Below are 16450 nucleotides of genomic sequence, written 5' to 3'. Positions count from 1 at the left end.
ACCTCAAGGTTGTGAGTGTTGTTGCTTCACAAATGCTTTGCTGCATACCTCAGTTGTAACGAGTGGTTATTTCAGTCAACGTTGCTCTTCTATCAGCTTGAATCAGTCGGTCCATTTTCCTCTGACCTCTAGCATCAACAAGGCATTTTCGCCCACAGGACTGCCGCATACGGGATGTTTTTTCCTTTTCACACCATTCTTTGTAAACTCTAGAAATGGTTGTGCGTGAAAATCCCAGTAACTGAGCAGATTGTCAAATACTCAGACCGGCCCATCTGGCACCAACCACCATGCCAAGCTCAAAATTGCTTAAATCACCTTTCTTTCCCATTCTGACATTCAGTTCGGAGTTCAGGAGATTGTCTAGACCAGGACCACACCCCTAAATGCATTGAAGCAACTGCCATGTGAAATTGAACAGGTTTTCTTAATTATCCTTTAGGGGAGTGTATGTGATTTTAGATAGTATAATAATCAATTATTTGTACATTATATGTAATATATCGGTTTTATAGCCAGATGTTTGACGATATTCTCATTTAACGGTTAGGGTTCCTTTAATATCGATTAAAGATCCACTACCATGAAAACATTTTAAAATGTTAAATACATAAATATAAGTTGTACATTCATCCCAGAGTAAAACTCCTTTTTCTTCCTAAGTTCCTGTCAGGGCCCTTTTCCACTAGTTGCATTTTTGCCAAAAACGCAAAACGCATGTGTTTGCTGATTCTTAAAGGGATACTGTAGGGGGGTCGGGGGAAAATGAGTTGAACTTACCCGGGGCTTCTAATGGTCCCCCGCAGACATCCTGTGTTGGCGCATCCACTCACCGATGCTCCGGCCCCGCCTCCAGTTCACTTCTGGAATTTCTGACTTTTAAGTCAGAAAACCACTGCGCCTGCATGCCCGTGTCCTCGCTCCCGTTGATGTCACCAGGAGTGTACTGCGCAGACACAGACCATACTGGGCCTGTGCTGTGCGCTCCTGGTGACATCAGCTGAAGCGAGGACACGGCAACGCAGGCGCAGTGGTTTTCAGACTTTAAAGTCTGAAATTCCAGAAGTGAACCGGAGGCGGGGCCGGAGCATCGGTGAGTGGCTGCGCCAACACAGGATGTCTGCGGGGGACCGTTAGAAGCCCCGGGTAAGTTCAACTCATTTTTCCCTGACCCCCCTACAGTATCCCTTTAAGTGCAGCCTGTTTAAAATAAGAATCTTGGGTGGCCTTTTCCACTGCTGCGTTCCGATTTTTTTTAAAAACGCAAGCGCATGTCTGTGCGATTATTATGCGTTTTGCGTTTCAATGTTAAGTATAGGAACGCATTAAAAACGCATGGAAATGTGTTATGTATTGATTTAACCACTATTATCTACAGTGTATTTTCAAAAATCAAGACAACACTTGTAGATCAGAAAAACGGAAATGCAAACGCATAAAAAATGCACATCAAAATAGGTCAAAAACATTTTGCAGTGGAAAAGGACCCTTAAAAAGTAAAAATCTGACTGGTTTTGGAGTAGTCCATCTCCTCATGGGGGCTTCTCTAGGTTTACTTTATTTTTAAAAGCACTTACCGAACGGCTTTTGTTCAGTCCAACTACCAATACAGTGTGTAAGCTTTATGTAGGGAGGCCAGCCGGTATCTCTGTATAGATCCCTGCCAGGGAGTGTTTTTGTAAAGAATAAAAGAAAAACTTACTGCTATAGGTGACAGCAACATGGGAAACATAATTATTTGTGCATTCTACTCTGGGATATATGTTATCTTCTGTGTATGTATTTTACATTTTACACAAGAGGTTTGTGCACTAGCAACCAAGTTGGATCTACCTGGATTCAGAGGAGAAATTGTCAATAACATTTCTAATATGAATGAGGCACATCCACAGAAAGACCAATATTAACCAATATTGTTTAGTGAATAACAACCTATATATACAGTATTTCCATTTAAGCAATGCAAGTTGCCTGGCTGATGCGGTGCAGGGCTGTGGAGTCGGTACAAAAATCCTCCGACTCTTCAGTTTATGAAACCACCGACTCCGATTCCAGGTACCCAAAATTGCTCCAACTCCAACTCCTTAGTCTAACACTTACCAGGGCTGTGAAGTTGGTACAAAAATCATCCGACTCCTCAGTTTATGAAACTGCCAACTCTGACTCCAGATACCCGAAAATTGCGCCAAACTCCTCGACTCCACAGCCCTGATGCTGTGTATCTAATTCTTTTAGCCATGGGCCCTGACCAAGCATTCAGATCAGGTGCTCTTAACAACATGCTTTTTTCAGGGTTGTGACTGAGACATTACTTGTGCCAGAAGATCAGCAGGAAAGCCAGGCAACTTGTTTGCAAGGAAATAAATATGGCAGCCTCCATATCACTCTCACCTAAGTTTACTTTAAAGACTACTACTATTCTCTTTAGACCTTGCCTCCTTGTATTATAACGAAATCGACGAACATATCTGGTGATATATATCCCCCAAAAAGTATAAACCTCTTTTTATTCAATCTAAACTATGTTTTTTTGTGGAACCAAGCTTTTTTTTTAGGTTTTTTTTAAGGTTAGGAAAAAGAAAACAGATACCTTGTAATACGGTACTTGCAGCAACCAGCAGTTCCCTTCCTTAATTTTGTCAGGTTGCCCAAAATTAGGACATCACTTCTACAGCCCATTTTTTTTTATTTTTTTTTTTAATAAGGAGAAGGTGAAACAAACCGGCATTATGCTGTATGTGTAATTATCAGACTCGCTATTTCACGGTGTTGCCTTGTTTTATATGCTGCAAAACCATTCGCTGGAAAAGGTCACGTATTAGGGATTAGCTGTGCGACAGCTTTGGGATTTAACATGTCCACATGTGTCGAGAGAAAAAATGGAACGGTCTGCCAACGGGCTGAATTATACGCGCCTCGCTACGAGATGCTGTTAGGTAACACTAGACACAGGGCCCATAAAACCATCTCTCATTTTCCACTGGAGAACAATCCCCTCTAACAGAGATGTCTGAATTATACTTTTTTTTATGGCCTCACGCTGCTGTAGACGCCAATTGATCCATTATTAAATGTTACGTTGGCGCATGAAGGATTCTGTAAGAGAGCGGGACGTTTGGAGGTTGTTAATTAGGGCCACCAGTTAGGGCCACGAGGTCCTGACACTGGATGGAAGAAGTGAATCCTGTTGTTGCAGAAAAAAATTATTCAAGTGAGAGTCGCCAAGTCATTTCACCCCCCTCTAGAATAGTAGTAGCAGTAGAGTATTGTATCGTGTTAGCTATCAGTAAAAGCAATACGTTTTGAATCAGGATGATACCACTATTCTGTTTAGTTAGCCAATAAATGGTATCATCCTGAATAAAAAATTCTTGCTTCCCCCCTAGAATGTACAGAGGTGTAGCTAGGGTTTTCAGCGCCCGGGGCAACGTTTTTGACCCTCCCCCAGGACAAAACAGACACGCATCAGAATGTGGGCATGGTCATGAGTGGAGACAGATGTACAAATGCTGTTTAGATAGCCACATGTGCCCCCTTCCTCCCATAGATAGACAGATGTGCCTCCTTCCTCCATTTAGATAGCCAGATGTGCCACCTTTAAATAGCTAGATGTTCCCCCTTTAGATAGCCACATGTGCTGTTTATGTAGTTACATGTGCTCCCCTTTTTCTGCTGCTCTTAACGTTTCTGCACTCCTCTGCAGAGGGAGGAAGAGAATCAGAGGCACTTCAGGCAGCCAGCACGCCGGCTCTCGTGCACGTGGGGGTGCAGCGGCTGTACTAAGCGCCCCCACAGTGCTGCGCCTGGGGACACATGTCCCCCTTTGCCCTACGCCTCTGATGAGACATAGAGACACAAGGCAAAATCAAAATATAACCTTAAAGAGAACCCGAGGTGAGTTTAAAGAATGTTATCTGCATACAGAGGCTGGATCTGCCTATACAGCCCAGCCTCTGTTGCTATCCCAAACCCCACTAAGGTCCCCCTGCACTCTGCAATCCCTCATAAATCACAGCCATGCTGTGAGGCTGTATTTACATCTGTAGTGTCAGTCTCAGCTACTCCCCCGCCTCCTGCATAGCTCCGGTCCCTGCCCCCGTCCCTTCCCTCCAATCAGCAGGGAGGGTAGGGATGCAGGCGGGGACTGGAGTTCTGCAGGAGGCGGGGAGAGCAGCAGACTGACACTATAGAGATAAACACAGCCAGCTCTGACAAGCTGTTTGTCAGCAGCGTGGCTGTGATTTATGGAGGGATTGCAGAGTGCAGGGGGACCTTAGGGGGGTTTGGGATAGCAACAGAGGCTGGGCTGTATAGGCAGATCCAGCCTCTGTATGCAGATAATATTCTTCAAACCCACCTCGGGTTCTCTTTAATATGGCAATAGAAATTCAGGATAATGCAGTAGATGGTTGTATATCATACAGTATTTACCGGTAGATACTACCAGTATATATGATGTCTGACCGAAATGTGACATAAGTGACCAAAACAAAAGCCACCTCCTAGGACAAGCAGCGGGTTGCTTGTGGGTAGTGAGTGGCACAGACACACACACTTGCACACACGCATACTTCTCATACATTCAGAATGTCCGGCACACGCCGGACCCCAAATTACTTCTCCCTCCGAGTTGCTACGACTCGGAAGGGGAAAAGTAATTAAAAAAAGTCTGTAATGAAAAAAGTTCCCCTGGAGGGTACTCCCCTCGGTAGGGGGAAGCCTCTGGATCCTATCGAGATGACTCCCATCCCACGGCGGTCACGCTGCAGCCCACTGAATGCACAGCCAACAATTTGTCAGGCTGTGCAATATTTACCTTTCAATGTTCCAGCGGGGGGCGATGTTGCGGCTCTCTGCTTGGAAATAGGTGGAAATAGCCGATCTCATCCGGTCCGCTCTACTGTGCCTGCACTGGAGCCGGGAAGGTAAATATTTACATCCCCACCATTAGGGGAACTCTATCGCTGCCGCCATGGGACAGAGGAGGACATGAAAAGCTTTGATAGGATCCAGAGGCTTCCCCCTCCCAAGGTGAGTACCTCCAGGTGCATTTTTTATCATTACAGATCCTCTTTAATGCCGCCCAGAATTTCAGCGGCAGCAGCAGCGTGAGCTGTCATTCCGCTCACCCTGCGCCAAAGTGTCCGGGCGGCAAAAACGAATGTACACCCAACTAGGGCCCTTGTTCAATTCACTATTTCTCCTAGGTGATATTTTCATATCTTATCAATATAAAGCATTTTAAGCTACCAGCAAGCAGTAAAATAATAATAATAGGGAATATAAGGAATAATCTTGACATCACTTTTTCACCTTCTTTTTGGTACTTTTTCAGTTGAAGAATGCTGACAAGTTGGCCCATTTGCAATTAAGTTTTTCTCCTGAGTTTTCTCCTAGGTGATATTTTTAAACTTGCCAATATAATGCCTTTTAAGACACCACAAAGCAAGAACATACTCAAAATAATTTTCATAGTACTTTTTCGTCTACTTTTTGGTATTTTTTTGTTCAAAAGTGCTGAAAAGTTATTTGAAATCGAAGTTGAAAAATTATCTCCTAGGAAAAAACTTGAGAGAAAAAGTGCATATGGGCCCAGAACTGATTAATACAAGTAATGGTTACATCTGAAGCATTTCTTGAACATATCCATCCATGTAGGAGCATGCACAGTATTAATCCAAAGCTGTAGCTAACAAGACTAAAGGCCATCCTGAGCAGCTGCAGAACAATGCGATACCCTCCCATGGGCCGCCACTGAACAGCGATCTGGTTTTCCAAGGGCAACAGATGTGGAACGCTTAGCCAACCTCCTGAACTTTCAATGCAGGTAGCAGACATCGGCTGATTCTTGGGGAACAGTAAGTGGATCCTTCTGTGCTCTTCTAATGCTGTATCATTATATTCATTTAGGCTGAGAGGAGGGGGAAAAAGGCTTACTGTTCTAACAAGAGGATTTTGTAGACGCGTTTCCAGGAGCAAGCCATTACACCTCATCAGGTCAGCTCAAAAACGGTACACCAAGGAGACAGAGAATACTCAAACTATGCTTGATTTCTACCAAATGTAAAGGATTACACAATGCTGGGTGTAGTCTAGGCTCTGCCTGTCCCCTACAGCACCTGACTCTTCTATAGACACAACTCTGCTTCTTCAAACAACATGTGGGAACAGTTTATGAAAAACTTTTGTGAAGGATTTTGCTGCAGGAAGAACAAAACTATCAAGCAGGTTGTGGCCGAGAGCCAAACTCATTTACTCTACAAAGGTCAAAGCTAAAGTTACTACGGCAAAGACTATCCCCGTAATGAAAATTTGGCTCATCAGTAACACCTGCTCCCACGCTTTTGCCAACAGATCAGTGCCAAATCTCAGAGCGCCCTGCATCTCCTTTGTCTCTTTTGGCTCCAGAGTAGCTACGTTGTGTTCAAATATCCAAAATCAGATCACTTAAGAAGGCTATCTTGAGTCCTTGCTTAATCTACTCATTATGAGACAACACCAAACACGGCCAAGTTTTAAGGTATTCACAGGCACAGAAAATGTTGAACTTAAAGGCTTCCTTTGCACAACCTAAGAGAAGTTCAAAAGTGAAATTTTTGGAGAAGAAAAAACTCCTTTTCATACTGAAAGATTAACTATTATGTGAGAGATACAGAATTAAGGTGGCCATACATCTCTTGACTTGGTGGCCAATCAACCATCAATAATTATGAAAATCAGTGCTGCCAAGAGCATGCCCAATCGACAATGCGACCAATATCAGCCCGAAATTGGTTGCATGTTTTGGTCGGGACGATCGGGTGCACGGCGGTAACCGCAAGAGATATCAGAATGAAGGAAAAAGGCAAAGAAACCCCTAGTGTATAAATGTACTCCCCGTGTGTGCATTTACACATTATCTGTGCAGGGTCGCCCACCGCGCAGTACCCATCCGTCTCCGGAATTCTGCTGCTCCATTACAGCAATACACGCTGCTGGCATATAGCACGTGGCTTGTATAGCGCCAATCAGGGCAGTTTCTAGGCTAAATTGCACCCAGGGCGAGGGTGTAAAAATTGCGCCCCCTTCCCCCCACCCCATGGACTCGGGAACCCTTACTCTTTAGGAACAGAAACACAGCCACAGGTCACAAGTAGATTTGCCTACTTTCTAGTGATCAGCCGCTCACCCAGGAGGAAGCAGGAAAACACCCAGGCGAGGAGAGCCCGGAAAGCTGACTCCTCCATGGCTGCCACACACTCACAACCTGCAGTACCGCTACAAGACATCAGGTGTCATCACGCGGTGGTGACGTGATGACAACTTGAAGTTTGACGCAGGCAGCCTAGGAGGAGTCAAAGAAGTTAATCGCATTGGTAATCTTCTTTCTTTTTCCATTTGGCTGCACCGTGCGTCACCAGCTCCCTAGCGTTAATGTCCTTCTGCCTGCGCCCCCCTTCATCTACTTGCTGGTCTGCGCCCAGTGCGGTCGCCCTGCCCGCACTGCCCAAGAAACGGCCCTGGCGCCAATGGAGCAGTGGGATCCCGGAGACAGATGGGCACTGCATGGTGGGCGACACAGGACAGCTAATGTATAAATGCACACACAGGAGGTACATTTATACACTAGGGAGGCAGCGGCGAGGCGGCAGATGTGGCAGAATGGGTCAATTCCCAAGAGATTTTATGCTGGAATCAATCAGGAATCGGCCTGCGGCCTATGGGCAGCCAACAGATCTCTCTCTACTCAAGATTCGATCAGAGAGATTTGAATCTGCCCATCATCGCTAGATGTATGGGCACCTTTAGAGAATTCTGAAGATAAAGCAATGTGCAGGTCTAGAGCAGGCATGGGCAAACTTGGCCCTCCAGCTGTTAAAGAACTACAAGTCCCACAATGCATTTGCCTTTATGAGTCATGACTGTGGCTGTAAGACTCCTGCAATGCATTATGGGACTTGTAGCTCCTTAACAGCTGGAGGGCCAAGTTTGCCCATGCCTGGTCTAGAGGTAGGTGGAAGACCTTCACTGCATCTAAACTTATAGATAGTCATGCTAGCCTTCTCCATCTCTGAGCATATTTATTGACTGACATGGTACCGAGCTAAGTAATGGATAGTAGAACCTCCTTGTCATCTAGAAGCCACACAGAAGTGAGCCTAGAGGAAGAGGTGACTACATCAACACACTCTGCAACCATCTTAAAAAACATGCACTGTAAGTTCCTGATGGTCAAAGGCTCAGTTCACACTGTAAGTAAAAAAATTCAGTTGATTAGAACTGACCAGAACGGATCCCAACGGATGCGAACAGATCCTATTCAAAGTAAAAGGATCTGTTCACATTAGTCCGTTCGTAGCTTCTAGGCAAGTCTGCTCTCATCTATTGATTTCTTTTTTACTTCTGAGAGTCTACAGTATGGCTGTCACATGACGTTTCCTTCATTACTGGGGAGTCTATGGTATGAATATCATGTTGCCCCTTCTTCACTACAGAAGGTCTATAGTATATCTGTCATGTCACCTTTTCTTCACTGATAAGAGTCTATAGTATATAGTTGTCATGTGGCCTCTTCTTTATTACTCACAGTATATAGTATGGCTGTCATGTTACTTCTTCATTATCAGGGAGTCTATGGTATGGACGTCATGTTACCTCTTCTCCAGTACAGAGAGTCTTTATGAAACCCTTGACCTTATCTTCACGACAGATTCTATACTAAATCTGTCATGTGACCTCTTCTTCACTACCAGAAGTCTACAGTATGGCTGTCATGTGACCTCTTCTTTTGCGATTCTCTATAGTATATCTGTATCCTGACCTTTTTTTCACTACCGAGAGTCTATGTATAGCATGGCTAGGATTTGGCCTCTTCTTATTTTGTACCGAGTGTGTATTTAGACAATCTACCAGGAATCATCACACATCATACAGCATTTACCTGAACCAGAGTCATCTGAGAACCGAGTGCCAGGAGGATCTTCTCAGTCTTGGTTGGATATGGGTTATCTCGATGCTTATATAGCCACTGCTTCAGTGGTCGTGCCATGTCCTGCAGCGCCTGCCGTTTGTGCCTCACTTTACCGCTGGCTCCTCTCGAGCTGCTATAGGACAGAAAAAAACGTGATTAATTCACATTGGTGCTTTATAGCATACTCCAAAGTGCAACATACTTGCAAAACTGAGTTAGTCTGTAAAATACTGATATGTAACTGCCACTGTTTCCGCGCTGGTATCTTTCCATTCATTCATCTACCATTCATTCAACTACCTGTCGGTCTGCCTATCTGTCTAACTAGCTATCTTTCTGTATACCTATTTGTCTGTCTATCTCTCTATCTATCTACAATATCTATTTTTCCATTTAGTTACCTATCATTTTATTAGTTAATATTATATTAATATTACCATATTGTTATATATCATACTATTCATCCATAGCTAGGAACACAATAAGAGATGTGGTAAGTAATTAGATTAGATATCGATGTTGTCAGTACAAGGGAAGGAAGTTTAGGTCCTACCTTTAACCGAGACTCACAGTGAGTTTAGTAAAAAGACAACAACATTGTATTGAGCACTTAAGACAACACGTTTCACGGCATAAGCCACTTCCTCAGGTCAGGTTACGCGCCTGTCTGGTAGACGGTCTGGATTCAGGGCGCCTTTAAGGTAAGTAATTAATACTTATTTACTATCAATCATTTACCCCCTTTTCACCTAGTCACCTTCAATAACCAATCAGATCTCATCAAAGCCTTCATAACTAAAGCTTCATACACACTCTAGATGAAACTCTGCCTAGGGGGCCGATAACGACCTCCTCTGCTGAGAATCCAGTGTGTGTACAGCAGACCCCTTAGCCACTCGGGCCAGCAAACGATTTGTCCAAGTGTCGGCCACGAGCTTTGTTTGCCCCACGTACCCAGCCCGCTGTGTAACATCGCTCCTGTGCTTCACTACCAGCCCCAACCCCCCTCCCCCATGTTATTTGTGCTTTCCACCTATCTAATAGAGGAAGCATACACTGTAAGGCCTTGTTCACATCTAAAATCGAAATCGCAAACGCAAGCGTTTTGCAATTTTGTTCATGATTTTTTTTTTTTAAAAGCGCATTTGCAGAGCGATTTTTTAATTCACTCCCTGATGCAAGACAGGAAGTGAACTCTTTGACCCGGAAAAGGATAAATACAACCTATTTATTCTTAAAATCGTGACCGCAATCGCCGCACAAATTGATTTTGTGAGCGTTTAGCACTCTTACTTTACCTTCCAATAGAGCAAAATCGCCCCCAAAATGGTACAGGCACCATTTTTCATTCAAAATATATTCACTCAGTTTACCCCTCTACTACACAGATTTGGTAAGATTGTACAATGAAAATTGTATCAATGATGGGCATCTATCTATCTATTATTATTATTTAGTATTCATATAGCGCTGACATCTTCTGCAGCGCTGTATAGAGTATATTGTCTTGTCACTTAACTGTCCCTCAGAGGGGCTCACAATCTAATCCCTACCATAGTCATATGTCTATGTATGTATCGTGTAGTGTACATATCGCAGCCTAGGGTCAATTAACTTATCTGTATGTTTTAGGGATTTGGGAGGAAACTGAGGTGCCCGGAGAAAACGCACACAGGCATAGGGAGAAAATACAAACTCCGTGCAGATAGTGGCCTAGCTGAGATTTGAACCGGGTCCCAGCACTGCAAAGCGAGAGCATTATCCACTATCTTATGATGAGTCATATCGATGACGAAACTAGTCAGGAGGGGCTGTGTTTGAGGAAGTGGCAGCCAGGCGTGCAGCGGTCGAGTGGGGGAACTGGGGGGACGAGTATTCGTTTATGCCCAGCCGGTGGCCACCGCATGGGGGAGAGCCCAATAAAAACTCTATGCCTGTTTGACATCATGGAACATGTGAGTGAGCAATTTTAATTTAATTTTTAATACACTGAAAAGTTTTTACGCTATGGGAAGCCTTGCGCTTTACTTTGAGGTGCAATCTCTGTGAACATACTGCTGTATAAGCGAAAAGTGGATCGTGATAGGCTGGGGATCGCCTGAGAGTATCCCAGAAGCGCTTTTGACCCATCTTAACAGGGGGTCATTGGATAAGGGTGAGTGTCCAGTCACATGGGTGTGGGGGCGGTGATTATATATCAAGTATATCAAGGCTACTAGCAAGCTATTACTCCACTGAAAAGCTGGATAAAAGGACATTTGATAAGTGTTGATATTTACCTCAGGATATTGCATCTTGTATACAAGCAGGACTTATATCAGGGATGTTGCTCAGTCTTATGTGTATATATATATATTAGCCACTATCTATCTCTTTTTCAGCCTCGTTTGTTTAAAGTGAACCTCCGGACTAAAAATCTACTCAGCAAAACTGAAAAAGGCTTGGTGTTTCTTTAACAGTTTCACAGCATTAGAACTTCTTTTTTCTTACCAAGGAATCATTTTTAGCTGCATTTCTAGCTAAGCTCCACCCATCAAAGAAAACTACCCGGGCTTTTTTTCCCTGATGCTGTGCAAAGCATGATGGGATTTCCTATGTTGTTATTCACGTTGCCTAGCAACTGGGAGGGGTGATCAGCACAAAGGACAGTTGGAACTGTGTCCCATGCTCCCTGTCACCTCCTTTCAACCAAAAAGATGGCTGCCCTCATGAAATCAAACATTTGCCTGCTCTTTTAAAACAGGGTGGGTAAGAGATTATATTACCTATCTATTTTAATTAACATAACTAATGTAACTTAATGACAGTATGTTTGTTTAGGCTGATGTTCCTCTTTAATTACTACTTGTTCACAGTACAAAGCTGTCAACCTGTGGTTGCTCTGCAGATGCAAGCTAATGATAACAACAACCACAACTGCAAGTCTGAAAATCTGTTGACAATAAAGATTTGCAATCAAGAGAATCCATTCTTCCTCAGCCAGTGTTCTTAGATGCAATGATGTGTAATGATGTATGATGTCTTCAGTCAAACAGATGTGTTACAAATTACCATTTCAACAGACCGAATAGCTCCATTTAATTCATTAAGGGCTTGGCTGATGTTAACTAATTTATGTAGATATGACAGCCAATCACACACCTCATTAACTTATAACTGGCCCTGATTAAACCCTCATTACTGAAAACCACAGAGAGCTGTAGGGCAGGATGTCTGAATTTTTTTTTAGCTGGGAGCCAAAGGCTGATTTGAGGACAAATTACCAAGTCAGCTTGTTTTACTGGCTAGACTGGAGCCCAGCACTGCGGGGGTTAACTAACGCAGTCCTATAAATTAGCGTAATGACCATTCCCCTTCTCAGTAAAACTATTCTCTAAACAGAACTTTTCCATAACTTCAGTCTCTAAATATTATGGAATGAGCTAACCTCTGTAAAGTGCTTTTCTCTGGTAGGACTCAAATATTACAGATTAACAATGCAAACCCCCTTCAAACTATTAGGATATAAAAATAGAAAATTTTCTGAAAAAACTCAGAAAAATATTCCCTTCTACAGAAGTGTGGCTTCACACTCAAGGGGTCCAGTGTGCAAATGTTTCACCTGCTTTCCAGTGTGACAGAGATGTAAGCAGAAATGGGGGGGAGGGCAAAATGTTGTAACCAGTATTGCTTGCAAATTTTTTCCAAAGTCATTTTTGCATCGAAAAAGCTATTTTCGGTTTGAAGAAAATATTTGTATTTTTGCAATGTGGCGAAAAAATCGTGAGAATTAGTTATTTTTACTGCAAAAATCTATAAAAAGCATGAAATTGCTTACTTTAGCATGAAAATTCGGGAAAAATCACAAACTTATTACAAAACTATTTTTGATGGAATTTTCGCTTGAAAGTCGAAATTAACATTATTTTTGCAAAAATTCATGCAAAAAGAATGTCTGCATTTTCACTCATCACTGGTTGTGACATGATGAGATAAACATATACACATGTAGTACTATCCCTACAAAGACAGTATCAAGAGCCCCTCGCTGTTTTCCAGTACAGCAAAAGTTGAAAAAAAATTCTGTTATCTATGCAAAAGAGCTTGTCGACAGCTTGTGAATTCAGTCAAGTTTCCTCAACATTAAATAGAAGCCAAAAGAGCTAAGAAACAGCAAGATAAGGATTCTAATGAGATTTGACAGCAGGGAAGTTCAAAGGGTCATTAGTTATGTATCCTTTTCAGCTAAACAAAGCAGAGTGTGGATTCTAAACAGCAGCAGTGACAGTTTGATGTAATCTTAAAAATAAAGCTATAAAACCGAAAATAAAAATAAGAGACTCTTTTCTATACTACTAATGTTCTACTGTATTTAGCAAGAAGTTTTAAATCAGGATGATACCATTTATTGGCTAACTACAAATGAATAAGAATAAACAAGCTTTCGACCTTGCAGCCTTGAAGGCTGCAAGGCCGAAAGCTTGTTTATTCTTATTCATTTGTAGTTAGCCAATAAATGGTATCATCCTGATTTAAAACTTCTTGCTTTTACTGATGGCTAACACGGTACAATACCCTACTGCTACTACTGTATTTATCATCCAATACTATACATACAATTTATTGGCCCATATGTAATTCACTTTTTCTCCTACGTTTTCTCCTAGGAGATAATTTTTCATCTTCTGATTTAAATAACTTTTCAGCACAGTGTATTGTCTTGCTCCCTAGTAGCTTTGAAGGTATCTTATTGACAAGGTGTACAAAGGCTGACATTACATGCAGCATCCAGGATCAGCTACATGTGGGGCTTCCATGTCCCCCCCTCCCCCCCGGGGACTAATAGGGTACTGATACTAAAAGCTTCTCTGCTTGTTTGCAGAAAAGCTTTTGGCATTTCCCGAACAATGCCACCAGAAGCCCATGTTTACCGACCCTAAATCAACAGCAGGTGTGTTTGATTTCGACCACCAAGATTGAGTGCTAGCGCAACTATGGGCTAAACGATTCCCAAATCTATTCTAACTGGACTATGAGACAAAAGTTCCGTCTGTAGTTTTGGACCCCCTTAACAAAAGACTTCTTTCCTTTTATTTCTACTATAAACATCACCCTTTCCTCATGTCGAACCTTAACATCCCTCTTAACATTAACACCTCCTTGATGCCTAACCTCCTACGTTAACATTAAGGACAGAGGAGAGTAGTATTAGTTGATAAGGGATTAAGGTTTTGTTTAACTAACCCCAGACCTCCTGATCTACACCTAAAGGTGCTCATTGACAGCGCAAATTTTTAATGGACGATCATAGTTTTGATTACATTATTCAGATCACGCATGAAGACAAAGAAGATGATGGGTCCCATTGAACGAGAACGATCGCATTATCGATTGTTTGTTTAAAAAAATGATCATTCTGCTTGGCAGCTTTTTTCCATACATATGATCATAACTGGTTTAGATATGATTGTAAGTTGGACTGTTTAGTGGTGTGGATGGACTAAATAGGATCTTTCATTTCTATCTAAATGATCTTATCGAAAAACATGATCGTTTGCTAAAAATTGTACCGTTAATGGGGATCTTAACACTCATACTTCATCCTTCACTTTGTCATTGGCCCCCAGGAGCATAATAGTCCTCATCACTGAGTATCAAATCCTTCCTCCCTCTGGTGGAGGGTTCAGATATAGATGCCCATCAACTTGCTTTTGGGTTCTGGAGCTCTGTATCACTGACTGTTTACATCATCACATGATGCAGAGTACAGGAAGCTGCTTCCATTTTAACACCTTAGCATGGCAGAGACCATAGCAGAGAGCAGAGAACACGTTGTCTTATGTAAAGTTTAAACATTTCAGTTAAAGCCTTCCGAGGCTTACGGCTCCACCTTTAGAATCGACAGAAAAGTCTTGGTTATATTAAAGAACCACTATTTCTAAATTCTAAAATTTCAAATGCATGTGTACACATTTTCACTTTTCTCCTGCATTCCTATGACTTACAGTAGGCATTGCAAATATGACAGATCTAACAGGTTTTGGAATAGTCCATCTTCTCACGGTAGCTTCTCAGGGTTTTCTCTATTTTCAAAAACAGTTACTGAATGGCAGTTGCTCAGTCCAACTACTGACCGATATCTTTGTACATATCCTTTAAAGGGAGTGCTTTGTGAAGAATAAGGAAGATACTAATAATCCTCTTTGAGAAGATGGGCTATTTCAAAACATGACAGGTCTGCCACATTTAAATGCCTACTGTAAGCAACAGCAACATATGAGAAAAGAATTTTCTAGGGCATTTTACTAAGGAAAAAAAATCTACTTCTTATTAAATAAGTATTGTTGGATTTTATCGGTATAAAACTACATTACTTCGGGTGTGCTTTCATGGATAAGCAGTTCTGTGTTACAAAACAATTCTCAGGGAATCACTTGATCACGTAACTGAATAAACAGCTGACAACAATACACCAGCCCTCAAACCTGACTTCAGCCCTCTAACCTGAGTTCAAAAGATTGTCTACCACACTAGGTTTGGAGATGTCACAGGAATCTGATAATCTGGTGTGCATAATGATTTTCCACAGAGGAACTATTTAACTAATATCCACCCCCAAATGCGAAGTACATAGACACTGACTGTATGCCATGGAGGAGGGGTCTTCTTCACCTGATCTATCTAGAGCATATTATTATTATTATTATTATTTAGTATTTATATAGCGCCAACATATTACGCAACGCTGTACAGTGTATATATATATATATCTTGTCACTAACTGTCCCTCAAAGGAGCTCACAATCTAATCCCTACCATTGCCATATGTCTATATTATGTAGTGTAATTACTGTAGTCTAGGGCCAATTTTAGGGGGAGCCAATTAACTTATCTGTATGTTTTTGGAATGTGGGAGGAAACCGGAGTGCCTGGAGGAAACCCACGCAGACACGGAGAGAACATACAAACTCTTTGCAGATAGTGCCCTGGCTGGGATTCGAACCAGGGACTCAGCGCTGCAAGGCGAGAGAGCTAACCACTACGCTACCGTCAAACTCCGGCCTGTGGGCCAAATCTGGCTCTCAGAGCCATTAAATTTGGCCTCCGAGTGGTTTTCCCACTTTGCATTATGTATGGCCCACTCTAGACCACCAGGGAAGCTGTATTGGAGGTGAGGCCCTAGAACAACAGGGCAACCATATGTGGGAGTTAGGGGACAGCACTAAACACTAGTGAATAGAATAGGGGAGGGTGGGGTCCAGTAGACACCAGGGAACTGTATAGGGGAGGGCAGAGGAACACTAGACATGAGATGAAGGTGGCCACTAGACATTGAGGTTGGGCCACGACTTCGTCACAGTCTTTAATTTTGGCCCACTTTGTGTTTGAGTTTGACACACCTGGGAACTTTTTTGAAGCTCTCTCTTGTGAGGAATTTTGAGACAGAGAGAGGAGTCCCGTGCATGTATGCATAATGAGTTAGAGTAGATAGGATGCCTCCCATTGTGTTTTCCCCATTCC

At 42.5% G+C, this 16450-nt stretch overlaps 1 protein-coding gene across 3 annotated transcripts in view; it reads right to left on the bottom strand.

The window, feature by feature from the left end:
• MKX (mohawk homeobox) overlaps positions 1-16450 on the bottom strand; it is a 164943-nt gene that overhangs the window by 104968 nt on the left and 43525 nt on the right. For all 3 annotated transcript variants that reach the window (XM_068235728.1, XM_068235729.1, XM_068235730.1), the window contains exon 3: positions 8921-9083. In XM_068235728.1, the coding sequence (XP_068091829.1) occupies positions 8921-9083 (163 nt within the window). The remainder of the gene's footprint in view (positions 1-8920; positions 9084-16450) is intronic.

Source organism: Hyperolius riggenbachi, chromosome 5, assembly GCF_040937935.1.
Source record: "Hyperolius riggenbachi isolate aHypRig1 chromosome 5, aHypRig1.pri, whole genome shotgun sequence".
In the NCBI taxonomy this organism is placed as follows: Eukaryota; Metazoa; Chordata; class Amphibia; order Anura; family Hyperoliidae; genus Hyperolius; species Hyperolius riggenbachi.
The sequence above is the reverse complement of the archived record's forward strand: the minus strand, read 5'-3'. Positions and strand labels throughout refer to the sequence as shown.